Source organism: Arachis ipaensis, chromosome B7 (assembly GCF_059453495.1).
Source record: "Arachis ipaensis isolate K30076 ecotype BB chromosome B7, ASM5945349v1, whole genome shotgun sequence".
NCBI lineage: Eukaryota > Viridiplantae > Streptophyta > Magnoliopsida > Fabales > Fabaceae > Arachis > Arachis ipaensis.
In genome coordinates, this window is record NC_142442.1 from 123499622 (window position 1) to 123521812 (window position 22191).

General features: G+C 37.0%; 1 protein-coding gene and 1 non-coding gene across 2 annotated transcripts; both read right to left on the reverse strand.

The window, feature by feature from the left end:
• Nucleotides 1–3162: 3162 nt before the first annotated feature.
• On the reverse strand, nucleotides 3163–3270 carry LOC148553984 (small nucleolar RNA R71). The gene has a single exon (XR_015892845.1). It is a non-coding gene; the product is annotated as a small nucleolar RNA R71 (small nucleolar RNA).
• A 5836-nt stretch (nucleotides 3271–9106) lies between these two features.
• LOC148553985 (uncharacterized) lies at nucleotides 9107–11452 on the reverse strand. The gene has a single exon (XM_088494937.1). It carries the CDS (start codon nucleotides 11450–11452, stop codon nucleotides 9107–9109), a length of 2346 nt encoding a protein of 781 aa, XP_088351063.1.
• Between the last annotated feature and the right edge of the window lie 10739 nt (nucleotides 11453–22191).

Genomic DNA, 22191 nt, shown 5'->3' on the forward strand with positions numbered 1-22191 from the left:
TTGCGTTGGAAAGTAGACATCCATGGCTTTCCAGCAATATATAATAGTCCATACTTTGCTCAAGGATAGACGATGTAAACTGGCATTCAACGCCAGTTCCATGTTGTAGTCTGGCGTCCAGCGCTAGAAACAAGTTACAAGTTGGAGTTCAACGCCAGAAACAGGTTACAACCTGGCGTTGAACGCCCAAAACAGCCCATGCACGTGAGAAGCTTAATTCTCAGCCCCAGCACACACCAAGTGGGCCCCAGAAGTGGATTTCTGCACCATCTATCATAGTTTACTCATTTTCTGTAAACCTAGGTTACTAGTTTAGTATTTAAACAACTTTTAGAGATTTATTTTGTATCTCATGACATTTTAGATCTAAACTTTGTACCTTTTGACGGCATGAGTCTCTAAACTCCATTGTTGGGGGTGAGGAGCTCTGCTGTGTCTCGATGAATTAATGCAAGTATTTCTGTTTTTCATTCAAACATGCGTGTTCCTATCTAAGATATCCATTCGCACTTCAATATGAATGTGATGAACGTGACAATCATCATCATTCCTCCACGAACGCGTGCCTGACAACCACTTACGTTCCACCGTAGAATGAATGAATATCTCTTAGATCTCTTAATCGAAATCTTCGTGGCATAAGCTAGATTGATGGCAGCATTCAAGAGAATCCGGAAAGTCTAAACCTTGTCTGTGGTATTTCGAGTAGGATTCAGGGATTGAATGACTGTGACGAGCTTCAAAATCGCGAGTGCTGGGCGTAGTGACAGACGCAAAAGGATAGTAAATCCTATTCTGGTACGATTGAGAACCTGCAGATGATTAGCCGTGCGGTGACAGCGCACCTGGACCCTTTTCACTGGAAGGATGGATGGTAGCCATTGACAACGGTGATCCACCAACACATAGCTTGCCATAGGAGGACATGCATGCGTGAATCAGAAACAGAGGAAAGGAGAATTTCAGAAGACAAAGCATCTCCAAAACTTCAACATATTCTCCATCATTACATACAAGTATAATTTGTGTTCTGCCCTTTTATTCCTTGCAATCAAATTTGATAAGTGAATTATTTTATTGTTTTCCTAACTAAGAGTTACAAGATAACCATAGATTGCTTCAAGCCAACAATCTCCGTGGGATCGACTCTTACTCACGTAAGGTATTACTTGGACGACCTAGTGCACTTGCTGGTTAGTTGTGCGAATTTGTGAAGAACTGTGATTTCCAATTTCGTGCACCAGCTAGTAAGCCATGTCTAATTCCTGGACCGGAGTTTTAGACTAACATTGCATGATTCCTGGAATTCTTATTAAAAATTTTGAATCTCTTTATTTTCTTTTCCTTATAATTTTCGAAAAATCACAAAAAAATTTATAAAATCTTAAAATCAAAAATATTTTATGTTTCTTGTTTGAGTCTAGTGTCTAATCTTAAGTTTGGTGTCAATTGCATTCTTCTAATTTTTGAAAAATACATGCATTATGTTCTTCATTGATCTTCAAGTTGTTCTTAATGATTTCCTTACTCTGATCTTTAAATTCTCTTGTTTTGTGTCTTTTGTTGTTTCTCATATGTATTTTCAAATTGTTATAGTCCTTAGTATACAAACTTCTAAGTTTGGTGTCTTGCATGCATTGTTTGTTTGATCTTAGTTTTCATGATTAGTTGCATTTTGATTATTTCTCATCATTAAAAATTTCAAAAAAATTTTAAATTATGTCTTCTCAAGTCAATAATACAGAGATTTGAAGATTCAGAACATACAGCAGAGGAATTACACAGAAAAAGCTGGGCGTTCAAAACGCCCAGTGAGGAAGGAAAACTGGCATTTAAACGCCAGCCAGGGTACCTGGATGGGTGTTAAACGCCCAAAAAGGTAGCATTTTGGGCGTTTAACGCCAGGAGGACGCTAGAGGGAAGATTTTGTTTTTAATTCAACTCTTTTTCAAATTTTCATAATTTTTCAAAATCAAATCTTTTTCAAATCATATCTTTTCAATCATATCTTTTCAAAATCAATTTCTTTCCATGTTTTTAAATTATTATTATTTTCGAAAATCCTTGCTACAATTAATGATTTAACTCAAAATTTTCAAGTTGTTACTTGCCTATTAAGAAAGGATCAAATTTTAACTCTAGAATCATATCTTTTAATTTCCTGTTAGTCAAGTAATCAACTTTAATTTTAAAAAAATTTCTCTTTTTAATTTGATTCTCAATCATATCTTCTCAATCATATCTTTTCAATCACATCTTTTTCAAAATTAATTTTCAATCATATCTTTTTGAGTTCTAATTCCAAAATCTTTTTCAAAAATCACTTAATTTCTTTCCCAATCTTAGTTTTCGAAAATCATTTACCAAATTTTCAAAATTCTTTTAATTATTTCAAAATCTTTTTACTTTAATTTCGAAAATTCTTCCCCTCTTCTCAAATCCTTCTATTTAAAGGACTAACACTTCTCCATTTTTAGCAATTCGAACTCTGTCCCTCTTGATAAGTTCGAATTCTCTCTTCTCTACCTTATCCTTCTATTTTTATTTTCCTCTGACACCTCAAGGAATCTCTATATTGTGACATAGAGGATTCCATATTTTCTTTTCCCCCCTTTTCATATGAGCAGGAGTAAGGACAAAGACATTCTTGTTGAGGCTGATCTTGAACCTGAAAGGACCTTGAAGAGAAAGCTGAGAGAAGCTAAAGTACAACTCTCTGTAGAGGACCTAACAGAGCTTTTCAAACAAGAAGAAGCCATGGCAGCCGAAAACAACAACAATGCCAACAATGCAAGGAAGGTGCTTGGTGACTTTACTGCACCTACTCCCGACTTCTATGGGAGAAGCATCTCAATTCCTGCCATTGGAGCAAATAAATTTAAGCTTAAGCCTCAATTAGTTTCTCTGATGTAACAGAATTGCAAGTTTCATGGACTTCCATTAGAGGATCCTCATCAATTCTTAGCTGAATTCTTGCAAATCTGTGACACTGTCAAGACCAATGGGGTTGATCCCGAGGTCTACAAGCTTATGCTCTTTCCCTTTGCTGTAAGAGACAGAGCTAGAACATGGTTGGATTCACAACCTAAAGAAAGCCTGAACTCTTGGGAAAAGCTAGTCAATGCCTTCTTGGCAAAGTTCTTTCCACCTCAAAAATTGAGCAAGCTTAGAATGGAAGTCCAAACCTTCAGACAGAAGGAAGGTGAATCCTTCTATGAAGCTTGGGAAAGATACAAGCAATTAATCAGAAGGTGTCCTTCTGACATGCTTTCAGAATGGAGCATCATAGGTATCTTCTATGATGTTCTGTCTGAACTGTCCAAGATGTCATTGGAAAGCTCTGCTGGAGGATCTCTTCATCTGAAGAAGATGCTTGCAGAAGCTCAGGAACTCATTGAAATGGTTGCAAATAACCAATTCATGTACACTTCTGAAAGGAATCCTGTGAATAATGGGACGAATCAGAAGAAATGAGTTCTTGAAAATTGATACTCTGAATGCCATATTGGCTCAGAACAAAATATTGACTCAGCAAGTCAATATGATTTCTCAGAGTCTGTCTAGAATGCAAGCAGCAACAGGCAGTACCAAAGAAGCTTCATCTGAAGAAGAAGCTTATGATCCTGAGAACCCAACAATGGAAGAGGTGAATTACATGGGAGAATCCTATGGAAAAACCTATAATCCTTCATGAAAAAATCATCCAAACCTCTCATGGAAGGATCAACAGAGGTCTCAACAAGGCTTCAACAATAATAATGGTGGAAGAAATAGGTTTAGCAATGGCAAACCTTTTCCATCATCTTCTCAGCAACAGACAGAGAATTCTAAGCAGAGCCATTCTGACTTAGCAACTGTAGTCTCTGATTTAATTAAAACCACTCAAAGTTTCATGACTGAAACAAGGTCCTCCATTAGAAATTTGGAGGCACAGGTGGGTCAGCTGAGTAAGAAAGTTACTAAACTCCCTCCTAGTACTCTTCCAAGCAATACAGAAGAGAATCTAAAAGGAGAATGCAAGGCCATCAACATAACCCACACGGCCGAACCGGGAGAGGAGGAAGAGGCAGTGATCTCTACTGAGGAAGACCTCAATGGACGACTGGCCTCCAAGGAGTTCCCTAATGAGGAACCATGGGAATCTGATGCTCACACTGAGACCATAGAGATTCCATTGAACTTACTTTTGCCATTCATGAGCTCTGACGAGTATTCTTCCTCTGAAGAGGATGAAGATGTTACTGAAGAGCAAGTTACTAAGTACCTTGGAGCAATCATGAAGTTAAATATCAAGTTATTTGGTAATGAGACTTGGGAGGATGAACCCCCCTTGCTCACCAAAGAACTGGATGACTTGACTAGGCAGAAATTACCTCTGAAGAAACAGGATCCTGGAAAGTTCTCAATACCTTGCACTATAGGCACCATGACCTTTGAGAAGGCTCTGTGTGACCTACGGTCAAGCATAAACCTCATGCCTCTCTCTGTAATGGAGAAGCTAGGGATCATTGAGGTACAAGCTGCAAGACTTTTACTAAAGATGGCAGACAACTCAAGGAAACAGGCTTATGGACTTGTAGAGGATGTCTGGGTAAAGGTTGAAGACCACTACATCCCTGCTGATTTCATAATCCTAGATATTCGAAAGTGTATGGATGAATCCATCATCCTTGGTAGACCCTTCCTAGCCACAGCAAAAGCTGTGATTGATGTTGACAGAGGAGAATTGGTCCTTCAAGTGAATGAGGACTCCCTTGTATTTAAAGCTCAAGGATCTCCCTCTGTAACCATAGAGAGGAAGCATGAAAAGCTTCTCTCAATATAGAGTCAAGCAAAATCCCCACATTCAAACTCTAAGTTTGGTGTTGGGAGGCCACAACCAAACTCTAAGTTTGGTGTTGAGAAGCCATCATCATGCTCTGAGTATCTGTGAGGCTCCATGAGAGCCCACTGTCAAGCTAATGACATTAAAGAAGCGCTTGTTGGGAGGCAACCCAATTTTACTTATCTATGTTAAATTTCTATTTTCCATTGTTTTTTTATATTTTCTGTAGGTTGATGATCATGTGAAGTCACAAAAATAATTGAAAAAGCAAAAACAAACTGAAAAACAGAATGAAAAACAGCACACCCTGGAGGAGAAGCCTACTGGCGTTTAAACGCCAGTAAGGGCAGCAGAATGGGCGTTAAACGCCCAGTCTGGCACTATTCTGGGCGTTTAACGCCAGAAATGGGCACCAGACTGGCATTTAACGCCAGAAAAGGGCAAGAAGCTGGCGTTAAACGCCAAAAATGGGCAGCAACCTGGCGTTTAACGCCAGGATTGGCAGCAAAGGGCGTTTTGCAAGCCTAATTGGTGCAAGGATGAGAAATCCTTGACACCTCAGGATCTGTGGACCCCACAGGATCCCCACCAACCTTAACTCACTCTCTCTCTTCTTCACACCTTTTCATAAAACTTTTCCCCAAATACCCTTCACCAATCACCTCAATACCTCTTCCCCAAAAACCCCTCACCTATCAAATCCTACCCTCTTCTCCATAAACCCTTCACCAATCCATATCCATCCATCATAAACCCCACCTACCTCACCATTCAAATTCAAACCACTTTCCCTCCCAAACCCACCCATACATGGCCGAACCTTACCCTCTCCCCACTCCTATATAAACCCATCTTCACCCCTTCATTTTCACACATCTTAAACACTACTTCACCCCCTTGGCCGAAACACTACCCCCCTCCATCTCCTCTATTTCTTCTTCCTCTACTCTCTTCTTTCTTCTTTTTCTCGAGGACGAGGAAACCTTCTAAGTTTGGTGTGGTGAAAGCGTTGCTTTTTATTTTTCCATAACCATTTATGGCACCTAAGGCCGGAGAAATCTCTAGAAAGAGGAAAGGGAAGGCAAAAGCTTCCACCTTCGAGTCATGAGAGATGGAGAGATTCATCTCAAGGGTACATCAAGACCACTTCTATGAAGTTGTGGCCAAGAGGAAGGTGATCCCCAAGGTCCCTTTCAAGCTCAAAAAGGGTGAATATCCGGAGATCCGACATCAGATCCGAAGAAGAGGTTGGGAAGTTCTCACCAACCCCATTCAACAAGTCGGAATCTTAATTGTTCAAGAGTTCTATGCCAATGCATGGATCACCAAGAACCATGATCAAAGTGTGAACCCGAACCCAAAGAATTGGCTTACAATGGTTCGGGGGAAATACTTAAATTTCAGTCCGGAAAATGTAAGGTTGGCATTCAACTTGCCCATGATGCAAGGAGATGCACATCCCTACACTAGAAGGGTCAACTTTGATCAAAGGTTGGACCAAGTCCTCATAGACATTTATGAAGAGGGCGCTCAATGGAAGAGAGATTCAAGAGGGAAGCCAGTTCAACTAAGAAGGCATGACCTCAAGCCCGTGGCTAGGGGATGGTTGGAGTTCATCCAATGCTCAATCATTCCCACTAGCAACCGGTCTGAAGTTACTATAGACCAGGCCATCATGATCTATAGCATCATGATTGGAGAGGAAGTAGAAGTTCATGAGGTTATATCCCTAGAACTCTACAAGGTGGCGGACAAGTCCTCTACTTTGTCAAGGTTAGCCTTCCCTCATCTTATTTGTCACCTTTGCAATTCAGTTGGAATTGACATAGAGGAAGACATCCTCATTGATGAGAACAAGCCCATCACTAAGAAAATGATGGAGCAAACAAGAGATCCCACTCATGGGCAAGAGCATGAGGAAATTCCTCATCATGAAATCCCTGAGATGCCTCAAGGGATGCATTTTCCTCCACAAAATTATTAGGAGCAAATCAACACCTCCCTAGGAGAATTAAGTTCCAATATGGGACAATTAAGGGTGGAGCACCAAGAGCATTCCATCCTCCTCCATGAAATTAGAGAAGACCAAAGAGTTATGAGAGAGGAGCAACAAAGGCAAGGAAGAGACATTGAGGAGCTCAAGCACTCCATAAGATCTTCAAGAGGAAGAACTAGCCGCCATCACTAAGGTGGACCCGTTCTTTAATTTCCTTGTTCTTTATTTTCTGTTTTTTGAATTTTTATGCTTTATGTTTATCTATGTTTGTGTCTTTATTACATGATCACTAGTGTCTTAGTGTTCTATGTCTTAAAGCTATGAATGTCCCATGAATCCATCATCTTTCTTAAATGAAAAATGTTTTTTAATTGAAAAAGAAAAAGAAGTGCATGAATTTCGAATTTTAAAAACAGTTTAATTATTTTGATGTGGTGGCAATACTTTTTGTTTTTCTGAATGAATGCTTAAACAGTGCATATTTTTTGAGTTTGTTGTTTAAGATTGTTAAAATTGTTGGCTTTTGAAAGAATGATGGAAAAAGGAAAAATGTTATTGATATCTGAAAAATCATAAAAAAATGATTCTTGAAGCAAGAAAAAGCAGTGAAAAGCTTGCAAAAAAAAAAAAAAGAAGAAAAAAAAAGCAAGCAGAAAAAGCCAATAGCCCTTTAAACCAAAAGGCAAGGGTAAAATAAAAAGGATCCAAGGCTTTGAGCATCAGTGGATAGGAGGGCCCACAGGAATAAAATCCTGGCCTAAGTGGCTTAACCAAGTTGTCCCTAACCATGTGCTTGTGGCGTGAAGGTGTCAAGTGAAAACTTGAGACTGAGCGGTTAAAGTCGTTGTCCAAAGCAAAAAGAGTGTTCTTAAGAGCTCTGGACACCTCTAATTGGGGACTCTAGCAAAGCTGAGTCACAATCTAAAAAGGTTCACCCAGTTATGTGTCTGTGGCATTTATGTATCCGGTGGTAATACTGGAAAATAAAATGCTTAGGGTCACGGCCAAGACTCATAAAGTAACTGTGTTCAAGAATCAACATACTGTACTAGGAGAATCAATAACACTTTCTGAATTATGAGTTCCTATAGATGCCAATCATTCTGAACATCAAAGGAAAAAGTGAGATGCCAAAAATGTTCAGAAGCAAAAAGCTAATAGCCCCGCTCATCTAATTAAGACTGATCTTCATAGATGTTTTTGGAATTCATTGTATATTCTCTTCTTTTTATCCTATTTGATTTTTAGTTGCTTGGGGACAAGCAACAATTTAAGTTTGGTGTTGTGATGAGCGGATAATTTATACACTTTTTGGCATTATTTTTAGTATGTTTTTTAATATATTTTAGTTAGTTTTATTATATTTTTATTAGTTTTTAAATAAAAATTATATTTCTGGACTTTACTATGAGTTTGTGTGTTTTTCTATGATTTCAGGTATTTTCTGGCTGAAATTGAGGGACCTGAGCAAAAATCTGATTCAGAGACTGAAAAAGGACTGCAGATGCTGTTGGATTCTGACCTTCCTACACTCGAAGTGAATTTTTTGGAGCTACAAAAGCCCAATTGGCGCGCTCTCAATTGCATTGGAAAGTAGAAATCATGGGCTTTTCAGCAATATATAATAGTTTGTATTTTCTCGAGATTTGATGGCCCAAACCGGCGTTCCAAGTCAGCATAGAAATTCTGGCATCAAAACGCTAGAACTGGTATAAAAGATGGAGTTAAACGCCCAAACTAGCACAAAAGCTAGCGTTTAACTCCAAGAAAAGTCTCTACATGTAGAAGCTTCAATACTCAGCCCAAGCACACACCAAGTGGGCCCGAAAGTGGATTCTGCATCATTTACTCATTCCTGTAAACCCTAGGTTACTAGTTTTCTACAAATAGGACCTTTTGCTATTGTATTTTAAGACTTTTTTATACCTTTACATACTTTCATAGACCTATTCACGTTTGAGGCTGGCCTCACGGCCATGCCTAGACTTCTTGTTCTTATGTATTTTCAACGGTGGAGTTTCTACACACCATAGATTAAGGTGTGGAGCTCTGCTGTTCTTCATGAATTAATGCAAAGTACTACTGTTTTTCTATTCAATTCACGCCTACTTCTTCTCCAAGATATACACTCGTCCTTCAACTTGATGAATGTGATGATCTGTGACACTCATCATCATTCTCACCTATGAATGTGTGCCTGACAACCAGTGACGGATCCAGAAAATTTTTTCAGTGGGGGCAAAATAAAAATAATAAAATAATAATTCAAAATAATAACAAATAATTTAGAATTCCATTCTTCTAGGTTTCATATTTTGAAAAGATTGAATAATCTTTTCATTGTCAATACAATCAAATGTCTCTCTTTCTATGTATGTCACTAAACAATCATTTAAAAATTCATCTCCCATACGGTTACGAAGTCGACTCTTTATGATGTTCATAGCAGAAAAAGTTCTTTCAACTGATGCAGTTGCTACAGGCAAAACTAAAGCCAACTTTAAAAGAAGAAACACTAATGGATAAACAATATTCTTTCGAGTCTCAACCAACTTCTGAGAAAGAGCACCAATTCCATTTAAGTCCGAGAAATGATCATCAGAACGCACATCTAGTATGAAGTTCTCAAGTTGACTATCAAGTGCCAAAAGTTGAGTGGAAGAAAATTCTAATGGATAAAATTGAGCTAACTGGATCAACTTCTCCTTATCAAATGCAAAAAATGAGTGTCTTGGATTCAAACAAGCTATGCAAAGAAGCAATTCAGTATTCACCTCTGTAAAACGATTATTGAGTTCTTGAAGTTGTCTATCAACTACTTGATAGAATATCTCAACTTGAAAATGATGCAAATTTGATATCTTTTGAGCTTTGCGTCTTGATCTTCCTTGTGACACAAATATATCATCCATGATTGGAACAATAATATCATGTTTGTCACAAAACAGTGAGACTTCATCAAGTAAAAGAGACCAACCATCATCTCTTATATTTTGCAATCGTTGTTTAGACACTTTGACTAATGCCATAGCATTTACAATATCTTGATCATTCCTTTGTAACGCCTGAGATAACTCATTAGTAACTCCCAAGATATTTTTCATCAAGTGCAAGTTGAAAATGAATTCAAAGGATTGAATGACATTCAATAAATGGCATGCTTCAGCTCTTTGTTCTGAATTATTTCCATCTTCCTCAACATATTCAAGAACATTAACCACAGAAGGAAATAAAGAAATTAATCTAAGTATAGTTTCATAATGTGAACCCCATCTAGTGTCTCCAGCTCTTTTTAAAGCTGTTTCTTGATTCAAACCACGCCCACTAGAAATTTCTCCACTCTTTAATGCTTCAATTGTCTTAGTCATCTGACTATCACGAAGCATATCTCTTCGTTTACACGAAGCTCCAACAACATTGCACAAATTGGTTAACAAATTAAAAAGCAAAGCAATTTCAACTTGTTTTTTTGCAACCGTTACAAGAGCTAACTGAAGTTGGTGGGCAAAGCAATGTACATAGAAAGCATAAGAATTTTCTTTCAATATCAAAGTTTTCAAACCATTAAATTCTCCTTGCATGTTACTTGCACCATCATATCCTTGTCCACGTACTCTTGATAAACTTAAATTATATGTTTCTAATAATGACTCCAATGCTAATTTTAGAGATAAAGCATTAGTATTAGAAACATGAACAAGACCAAGAAAATGCTCCCTAACTTGTCCTTCTTTGTTCACATACCTTAAGCAAACTGACATTTGCTCCTTAATGGAAATGTCGCGGGCTTCATCAACCAATACAGCAAATAATTCATCACCAAGATCATCAACAATAACTTTTGTCGTTTCACTTGCAGCAGCTCTTACAATGTCTTTTTGGATTGAGGGTGCTATTAGTTTAAGATTTCCACGAGCATTTTTGAAAGCACGATCAATCTCTTCATTATGTTGCGCAAGAAAGTTTAGAAGTTCCAAAAAATTTCCTTGGTTAACAGAATCATCCGTCTCATCATTACCACGAAAGGCCAATCCTTGTCGCAAAAGAAATCTAATACAATCAATTGTTGCTGTCAAGTGAATTTGATAATTCTTTTTAGCTTGCTCAGATTGTTTTTCAATAGCAGCAGTGATGTGTTGTTTTGGTCTCATAAGTGCTTCACATTTTCTCCAAGCCTGATTATGAGCGCTATCATGAATCCCAACATGAATTTGTAGTCTCTCCTTTTTTTTCCAATTTGAAAAGCCATTAGTTACAAAAGCATCACCACCTTCAGTCTCGGGTTTCATAAGATAACAACAAAGACAAAAAACAGCATCTTTTGATATACTATACTCTAACCAGTTGCCATAGTCATCAAACCAATTAGGATTAAATCTTCGAAAGGAAGAACCATAAGCAGTTTGTGGAAAATCATGAGTCCTTGGTTGACAAGGACCTTTTTGCAAATATGCACATCTAACTTTGTCTCTGTCATTCGGGTGATAACTTGAAATCTTTGGTCGTTGTCCTGGATCTGCTATAAGACTCTCTACTTCGAATTCTAAAAACCTCCTTTTATTAGAAGAGGTCGATGAATTATTTTGAGATCCAATCTCCAATGACGAGGTTCTTTTGAAATACTTCTCCATTACTAATAAGATAAAATTATAAATCTAAGTTAATTAATTAATAAAAAAGTTCACAATTCTACACAAATTAAAAATTATAAATACACAAATTAAAAATTATAAATACAAAATTGATGTACATATGTCATTTAATTAAATTTCCAAGTTAATATTACTTATAAGCCTGCCTATAAATGCCATCTAAGTCAATAAGGTAATATTACTCATTGAGTCATTGTTCAACATTACTAGAATAGTAGTCCAGACTCCAGCAACATAAATTGAGCATATAAACTTATTTCAAAGGTCCTGTAAATTTATTAGTCTTCATTTTTTCCCATCTTAAGCAAGTAGGAAAGACCAAAAGACACCATTTTTATATATCGAAGAAGAAAAAAAAGGAGTACAAAAGGAGTACAGTGTAAATGAATAAAATTCAATCCCAATTCACAAATTAACAAACAAATTAATCCAAGAAGTGAATAAGTGAATTAACAAACAAATTAATCAAACTAAACTTGCAAAGTTGCAATTACATCAGAACAAATTCAATCACAAATTCACAATTAACAAACTAACTAAATCAATTATCAAACAAATTAATCCAATTAGCAAATAAGTGAATAAACAGAATTGCAGATTGCTGAATCATGATTCATGAATGTACCAAGAAATAGAATAATTTAATATTGAATCTGAACAGCTGAACTCTGGGAACTAAGAAGCAAAAGTGCAGAACCCAATAGGCAGTAGCGGTGCGGGCTGGGCGTGCGGTGTTCAGCGGCAGCAGGACGAAGACGAAAGGTAGACGTTCTCTACTGAAGTCTGAAGAGTGAAAACCAAAGAGAGAAGAGGAACTCAGATTCGCAGATTCGCAGTATTCAAAGAAGAAGAAGAAGAAGAAGGAGGCACAAGGCAGAAGCCAGAAGGGGATGCGGTCATTCGGAGACGCGGCACCACGGCAGCAGTGAGCCAGTGACTCTGGACTCTGGAGACATGAGGGCGGAGACGTTAGCGAGGAGAGAACCGTGACACTGTCTGAAACGCGGAGTGGTGGGCTGGTGCCTGGTGGCATGCAACACGGCAACTGGCGGCTGGAGCTTGGAGGGAGGGCTGGAGGCTGGAGCAGATGAAAAGGATTGGGGAAAAAGAAGGGTTAGGGATTAGGGATTTAGTTTGAAGTGGGATCTGGGTCCTGGGGTCAAAATTAATTATATATTGGGGGCAATTGAGACATTTCATTAAGAACTACTAAGACATTTTTGGAATTTCACTGGGGGCAGTTGCCCCCACTCTCCAATGAATACATCCGTCCCTGCTGACAACCACTTCCGTTCTACATGCAATCAAGCTTGAATGTGTATCTCTTGGGTTTCTAATCTAAGATTAGAACCTTTGTGGTATAGGCTAGAATCATTGGCGGTCATTCTTGAGATCCGAAAAGTCTAAACCTTGTCTGTGGTATTCCGAGTAGGATCTGGGAAGGGATGACTGTGACGAGCTTCAAACTCGCGAGTGTTGGGCGTAGTGACAGACGCAAAAGGATCAATGGATCCTATTCCAACATGATCGAGAACCAACAGCTGATTAGCCGTGCGGTGACAGTGCATTTGGACCATTTTCACTGAGAGGACGGGAAGTAGCCATTGACAACGGTGATGCCCAACATACAGCTTGCCATGGAAAGGAGTATGAATGATTGGATGAAGGCAATAGGAAAGCAGAAGTTTAGGAGGAACAAAGCATCTCTATACGCTTATCTGAAATTCCTACCAATGAATTACATAAGTATCTCTATCTTTATTTTATGTTTTATTCATCTTTTAATTATCAATTCTCCATAACCATTTGAATCCGCCTGACTGAGATTTACAAGGTGACCATAGCATGCTTCAAGCCGACAGTCTCCGTGGGATCAACCCTTACTCACGTAAGGTTTATTACTTGGATGACCCAGTGCACTTGCTGGTTAGTTATGCGGAGTTGTGACAAAGAGTTGAGATTACAATTGTACGTACCAAGTTGTTGGCGCCATTGATGATCACAATTTCGTGCACCATACGCTAACTTATGACCTGTGTGATAGTATATATATAGTATGTATGATATATATTATCTCTATCTTTGATGTTCGTATTATTTAATCGTACTTATTTAATTATTTCAGTTTTTCCAAAAATTCGAACGCGCGCTAATACGATTATAGGCTTAATAATATATACTTAGTTAATTTTTAGGAAAGCAAGTTAGTGATACTTGATTTTCAGTATGATCATAACGTACTGAAAATTGGGTCGTTACATTTTTATTAAAAAATATTTTTTTTTAATTTTAAAAATTACTAAAGTACTAAACAATATTGCCATTCTGTTTTTATATATTTTAAAATTAGAGTAATTACCCAAATTAGTGCCCGAAAATTTTAAAAGCGGACATTTTAATCCCCAAAAAAATTAATACACACATTAATCCCTAACGTTTGTCTCCGTCAGCCAAATCAGTCCCCAGTTCAGTTTTCGGCATGACCCATCAATGGAAACTGCTGAGTTGGTACGTTCAGTCGCACACGTGGCACTTAAGTGTCCATGTATGCTAGAATGACAAAATAGTCCCTGCACAAGTATGAAAAGTGATGTCGTTTTGGTGTCCTCTCCTAAACATCTCGTTGCAAATAAATCGAAATTCTTCATCTCTTGTAAACCCTAGTTCATCATAAATTCCATTGTAAACCCTACTTCATCTACAATAGCAACAAGCAAAGGAAGCTCTTCTTCGTGGAATCACCGAGGAGGAAGATATCGTGAAATGATTCATTTATTCGTAAAGAAGGGTGTTCACTGTAGTTGCTTGGAAGTTTCTGATTTTTGTCCATAACTAGAATATCAATCTCACTTATTTATGGAAGATGAACCAATTTTTCCAGAATTGCAGGATGCAGCTTTGATTTCTGGCGAGACGAAATAGGCCTTACTCAAATCGGATTCAAGGGTAGATCTTGCAGCTTGGAGTTATGTCTGCTTATGGCCATCAAATGGAGGAGAACTATTTTGCATGGAGTCTCTTTGGTGGTTCTGGTATGTAATGCTAGCTTCATCCCTCTTCTTTGTTACTAATATTTTGGCACAAGGGAACGGCACCGTGGATCCGTGCACTTTCAATTTTCAACACTTTTTTTAAATATTATTTTTTGTTAGATCGGCACTACTGTATCTAAGGACACGGACTCCTTTTTTTTATTAAAGTTAACAAAGGAATGAGTATGCATGATCTGTACCTAGGTGTATGGTGTATTTACCATATATACAAGACTATAAGTTGGATCAATATAACAATAATGCACTGTATTCATACATCAAATTAGTAAAAAATATAAAAATATGCAAAAAAAAAAGTTATCAAATCTATATATATATATATATATATATATATATATATATATATATACAAAAATACTTTATCTTTCTCCCTTAAATTATCCTTTTGGTTATTTTGGCACAATGTTGATAATTATCTAAATTGTTTATTTCTTGATAACAGAGTTGAGAATTAGTTATGTCCTGGAATCAGGATTCTACATCACTTTTTTCGCAACAACAATCTTGATTATCTCGCTTGCTACTATTGGCCTCCTAATGATTACTATGCTGGTTACTCTGGCATTTTACCACTGAATCCTAATTCATCCAATCTATATCATAGGTAACATACTAATTTTGTCTAAATTTATTCTTTTTGTAGTTTATCAAAACTTATTTTAAAATAACTGATAGTTTATCATGTCCTGAAAAAAGAAAAGATTTTCTGTGTATCTTTAAATACTCTTTTCTGTTGTTCTAACTCCAAGCTAATCTTCAGCACCAGTTAACTTGACATGATCTTATTGGTGTAGGTTTCATGATAACATCATTGTCAATTGTATGTTTGAGTTGCAAATTTTAAAACGCAATCTTATTCTAGGATGTTGCAATGGATGGTGGTAAGATTGTTGGTAATGTTTCACACATATTTGCTGCTGACACTACTAGTGTGGAGTATAAAGTGATGGAGTTGCAGAGTAAACTAACATGTTAGAAATTCATCAAAATGTAGTCCCAGAAATTGAGTGTAAGATGAGATTTTCAATGTAGAATTTGTTATTATCGTACTTGCATTGTTAGTTTTGGTCATGGGGTTGCAATTGCTTCTTTGTAACTAATATATATAAGCAATGATTCAATTCAAGGTTTGAATGACATTTGTATTCTGTTTTCTTTGTGAATTGAATCAAAGTTAGATGAAACAAAATATTCGCAATATATTAGTGTTTATAAGTTTTATAAAAAAATTTCCTGGATGTTCATTATAAGATAATTACACAATCATATTTGTATGTGATCTAGCAAATTATTGGCTTAGTACCAACGCAATTAGTAAAAAAATAGTAGTGTTTTCATAAATTTGTTCCCTGGACGTTAGTTTATAAATTCATATACACATTGGATGTGATATAACAAACTCTAAAGATACTAGCAAAGAAATTAACAAAAAACAGCACTAATAATTGCAATATCAAATATGTTGCTCTAACAACTTTAAAATATAGTAGCTACTTAAACCAAAGGTAACATTCATGCACACATTAGTCTAATCATGATTCAAAAACAAAAGAGAATTTTTTCCAAAACAATCTCTCATCCTAAGGAGCATTATCAGTATTTCAAGTTTTCTCTATAACAAAAAAAAAAGATTAAATTAAGACATCAAAATAGCCTAATCATTTGTCCTTAGTTTGCAGTTCTTCATCACTTCTTGCTCCACACTTTCATCACTCTCTTCATCACTTCTTCTTCAGATGCATGAAACCAGGATTTGGAATATTCTGGAACATTCTCGATGCAGTCCCCTTACTTGTACCTGCAACAGTTTCTGCTGAGATCCTGTGAGTGGTTCTAGGTGGTGGAGTAAGAGGTGGTATGCTAGAATTGATTGGTGCAGGATGATGAGACCTAATGATAAGTTGCTTGTCCCTTGCACTTGGTGGATTAGATGCTCCATATTTACTTGCAACTTGACACAATATAGTTGGGACAGTGTGCTGCAATGATTAAACAAAGTCATGTTTGTAAGAACCGCGACTAATTAACCATTTAAGTAAATAATTAATGTTGCCCAAAATAGGATCTGAAAATTTAGAATGAGAATTTGAGGATTTAAATAGGATTTTTGGACTCAGTAGATTTTTCTGAGTCAGAAAATGTATTTCCTGCGAAAACCCAAGTAAAATCACGAATCGGTCGAACCGATTTAAGTCTGTCCGGTACTGTGCGAGAAAAATTAAAAATAGTAGAAAACCTTAGGAAAATATTTAAAGTCAAAAACCGAGCGTTAATTTTAAAAGGTTTGGCCCAAAGTTAGGCCAAACGGGCTAAAAACACTAACAGGTTGGACCGGACCCAAGTTGGGCCTAATCTTAACATATATATAGGGTCATTAATAAATCCATTTAGCCTCATCAACACAAAAACACAACACATTGCAGCTGAAAGGGGAAGAAGGAGAGAAACCCCCATTAACACTATTCATCCTCATCTTCCCAAGCTCATATCTTGAGCTATAGAGCTCTGATCACCGCACCGTTTGCGGCCACGCGATCCTCACGAAGAGCTCTACAAAACCTACCCAAGAAACGGGTAAGAAAATCACGAAATTCCTCTCAGTTCTTCCTTCCAAAATTTTGAATTTCTAGGATTTTGGATTAAGTGAAATTTTGTGATTGTGAGTGTTTAGGTGCACTCTAGCCCTTGATTGACATTGGATTTGGCTTCCAAAATTGTTAGGTAAGGTGATTTATTCTTGAACCCTTGTAAATTGATTAATTGTGAGTATTAGATTTTGATTCATATGAAATGTGTGATATTAGCTTGAATATTGGAGCTTATTGGTGATTGTTGATGCTTGTTGGGGTTGATTGGTGGCTTGAATTGTGGATTAGAAGCTTAACTTGTGCTCAATTGGGATTTTGGTACATATTAGGAATCGACTAAAGTATGATTTTAGTTTCCTTTATGTAATATATAATATTTCTGGACACTTAGGCTAGTGACCCATAGGATAGGTTTGAATCGAAATGGTTGTTGAATTGTTGAATGATGATTTATGATGAATTATGATAAGTTGATGATTTTTGAATACCTTGATGAATTATGATGTTGAAATTGATAAATATGGTGTGAAAGATTTAGATTGAGATGAAATGAGATTGATTATGATGCTTGGTATTGATAGATTTATGATTGATGAATGTGCTGGTGGAGGATTGATTACAATGTTATATATTTGATATTGAGGTTGAGAATAATGAAGTGTGAAGAAAAATTTGGTATAAATGGTGGAATGTGATACAAAGGGTGAGTTATTATGTAAATTGGAGTTGGTGTGGTTTTGGTTTGATTTTGGTTGAGGATTGTGGAAAGTTGAGAATTTGTGACTTTTTGGTAAAAATGAGTTTTGGGCTAATTTTGACGGATCATATTCTGAGCTACGGTTATTGAAATTTGATACATTTTATATCAAATGAAAGACAATTTAACAAGCTTTAAAATGGTTTAAATTTTATAGAAATCTAAATTTTGTAGAGAAAAATATGATCATGCAAAGTTTGGTGTCAAAATCTGAATTATGCAATGTTACAGAATTTTGTGATTTCTAGTTTGTGTGTGCATGCACAGCCTTGTGCGCATGCACAATGATAAACCACTATTTTATGATTTATCTTGTGCTCAATTGAGTGGTTTTTATCAACTCTTTACCCACTTATTCATACTATTTGCATGGTTTTACATTTGCCTTCCTAATTATGTGCTTTGATTGAAAACATGCTTCTTTGGCTTTAAATTACCAAATATTAGTCCTCTCTTATTACCATTAGATGCCTTGATATATGTGTTAAGTGTTTTCAGAGATTACAGGGCAAGAATGGCTTGGAGGATGGAAAGAAAGCATGCAAAAGTGGAAGGAATACAGGAAACTGAAGGAACTGCTAAAGATGTCCAGCCTGACCTCTATGCACTCAAACAGTCATAACGTGAGCTACAGAGGTCCAAATGATGTGGTTCCAGTTGCGTTGAAAAGCTAACGTCCGGGGCTTCGATTTGATATATAATTTGCCATAACTTCCCCAACGTTAGGCAACACGAACGCGTAAATGACACGCCCGCGTCGCATCTGCGAACTTCAATCCACGCCACCGCGTGGACGACGCCTCCGCGTCACCTTCCCGCGACCTGAACGTAACAGAAATTGCTCCTAGAAATTTCTGGGCTATTTTTGACCCAGTTTTCAGCCCAGAACATATAGATTAAAGGCTATAAAGTGGGAGAATGCATCCATTCATCATTAGGCTCTCATAATTCACTTTTGATAATTTTAGATGTAGTTTTTAGAGAGAGAGGTTCTCTCCTCTCTCTTAGGATTTAGTTTTAGGATTTAGGATTATTTTTTCTTCATCACAGGTTCAATATTCCTTTTTATTATTTTCTCAATTTAATTTATGAATTCTTCTACGTTACAGATTACTCTTTAAATTAATGTTATTTGAGGTATTTCAGTTTACAATTGCTCTCTTTTAATTATGTTACTTTTATCCCCAATCTGAAGACATTTTTATTCCAGTAGATTTACTTTTCCCCTTTTGGTCTTGGTTAAGAAATCAGTAACTCAGGAGTTATCAAACTCAAACATGATTGATAATTGTTATCTTTGCCAATTGAATTGAACTTCAATAATCCCAATCTTTTCTTAGGAAATAAATAGGATTTGAAGATCTAACTAATTAGTCACTTGACTTTTCTTTACTTTAAGTAAAGACTAACTGAGTGAAATTAAGATTCAATCTTCATCATCATTGATAAGGATAACTAGGATAGGACTTCTAATTTCTCATACCTTGCCAAAAGTTTATTTTACAGTTATTTATTTATTTTACAGTCATTTACTTATTTTAATTGCAATTTAAATTACTTGTTCCCTACCTTCAAAACCCTAATTTACAATCTTCATAACCAATAATAAGAACATACTTCCCTGCAGATCCTTGAGAAGACGACCCGAGGTTTAAATACTTCGGTTATCAATTTATTTAGGGGTTTGTTACTTGTGACAACCAAAATGTTTGTAAGAAAGGTTGATTGCTTGGTTTAGTAACTATACTTGCAACGAGAGTTTACTATAACTTCTAAACCGTCAATCTTCAGTTCTTCACACAACCCGTGAATTTTTGAACCTGTGCGCATGCACAGCCTTGTGCGTACGCACACACGGGGATGTGGATATTGGTGAGAGCGCTAGCACGCTCTGTGCGCACACACAACTAACGAAGTTCTGCAAGCTATGCGCACGCACAGCCCTGTGCGCACGCACACGTTGGAAAGTGCATTCTGTTGAGGGAGTTCGCACACCTTGTGCAAGCAAACAGAATTGTAAAATTTTTCACTTGTGCGTACGCACACTTTTTGAAAAATCTCCTGGGCGTGCGCACGCACACCCCTGTGCGTACGCACATGCCCTATTTTTCAACTAAAACTTTGTTTTCAACTATTTCACCTTCCCAACAAGTTTGTAAACTTATGTGACACCTATTTAATACTTTTTGGCTTATTTTGGATATTAAAACAAAGAGAAACGTCTTAGGTGGAATTAATTGGCATTTTCCTTGAAAGTAGAGAACGGAGGCTTAGGTTTTTGGTGTACTGAGGATGGGTTTGGTAGAGTGAGAAGGAATAGAGATATATGAATTGAGGAATTGATGAACCAATGAGTTCGGAAAGAAAATTTTGAATTGTCAGTGGTTGAGATGAGTCGAGGACTCGGAATGAAATGATGGATCCATGATATGCTGAAAAATGTTTTTCTGAAAACCATTGAATTACTGTTTTATACTGAGATTGTTGAGACGCTATGCGCCCAGCAGGGACGACGGTTGGATCCCGCCTGTCAAGGTAGCTGCGGCAGCTTAGCGTGGTGGTTCATCCCGCTTGCGTTGAGATGTGAGGTCCGTGGCAAGAGTATCCCGCTCGCATCCATTCGGATCACTAGAGTGTGCAGGCACAAAATCTTGGACGGTGTTTCGAGCACCATATCTCGGGGGTTCCCAATCATGATTCCAAAGGGCGACATCTCCATGGAGATGTGTCGGGTTGGCAGTTGAACCGACAATGTGATATCACAGCTAGTAGGACAGGCATTCATCATATGCATCTTCTATCTGTTTGTATGCTTTGTCGACTTGTAATTGCTTGCCTAATTGTATAACATGCCTAATTGCCTATATTGAATTACTTGATATACATGCCTATACTTGTGTTTTACTTGCATTGAAATTAATTGTGCTTTCTGCTGGGATTGAGGAGGCTCAGAAGGCGGTGGCGATGGGATCGCATGGAGGAGAGGTTGGTGAAGGCTATGGGACAGTAGAGAGTTGTTAGTTGGAAAATTCACTAAGTTAGATTACCTTTTTATTATGTTAAGGTTTTAAGTTATGCTTTACTATTTTAGTTATCTTTTAAGATGAATCTTATGATGGATATGAAGTTCTAGAATTGCCTCTGGCATCCCGGAGTCTTATATCTTACATCACTGGGCACTGTTACCATACTATGAACCTCCGGTTCTCATACCATATTCTGTTGTTGTTTTTCAGATGTAGGTCGCAACCCACCTCGATGAGTTGTTTCGATGGTGACAAAGCGGAGGATCCTGGATATATTTTGGAGTCTTTTGCTTCTTTTTTATTAGTTCTCTCATCTTTTGTATTTAATTTTTCCTAGAGGCTTATTTTGAGAGGAAAACTTGTATAAGTTGTTTTTAAACTTTCAGATTTCTGTATGGTCTGTATATATAGCTAGCCGGCTTAAACTCTGTGAGTCGTGGCTAGATCTTCATACTATTATACTCTGATATTTTGTTATATTATATCTATATCTTGTGCGTTAAGTTTGTAGCTTTGTGAGTACGTTTTGCGCTTTTCAAATCCTGTTTTTGAGCTATATCCTTCATCAGGCTTCTAGACTATATTAATTCTTTCTATATATTATATGTATGATCTTAGAACTATCGTAACATTTGATTAACACTTACTTTACGACGCGAGGTAAGGCTTAGGGTAATTAGGGTGTTACAATGTTAGCATAACTATCAGTCTAGTAGTACAATGTGAATACTTAGTAGCAATTTTACTCATAACACTAGTCACGAAACCAGATGAATTTGTTGCTGCCTGAGTTGGTTGGGGATGCTCAACCACATTCTAAAACAAACAAAAATATATTCACAAAAAAGTCCTTGAACTATTTTAAAATGATAATACAGTCCCCATAGATTGTTAAAATACTCAGTATAGTCCCTATGGAATATTGCTAAATCCTATTTAATCCCTTCAAGAGAGATGCAACAATATGTTCGGTCGTGGTTATTACCTGCACTTGGGATGCTTATTGGGAGATATGAGTCTCCTTTGCCGGTTGGGTTGAGGTTCCAAAATTTGCTCTAATATGTGTTATTCTTTTGTTTGAATTAGCTGGTCTTCTAGTTGTTGCTGTTGAAGGACCCTTGCAAGTCTTGAAATTGTGACCAGTTTCTCCGCACTTGCTACACGTAACCCAAAATATTTTCTTAACCTTGTTGCCATCAATTCTGCTAGCTTTTTTCTCCGATGGATCTTTTCTCCTCCTCTTTACTGGTCTACCTACTGGCCTCTTTAGCTTTGGAGGAACTGGATTCAGGTA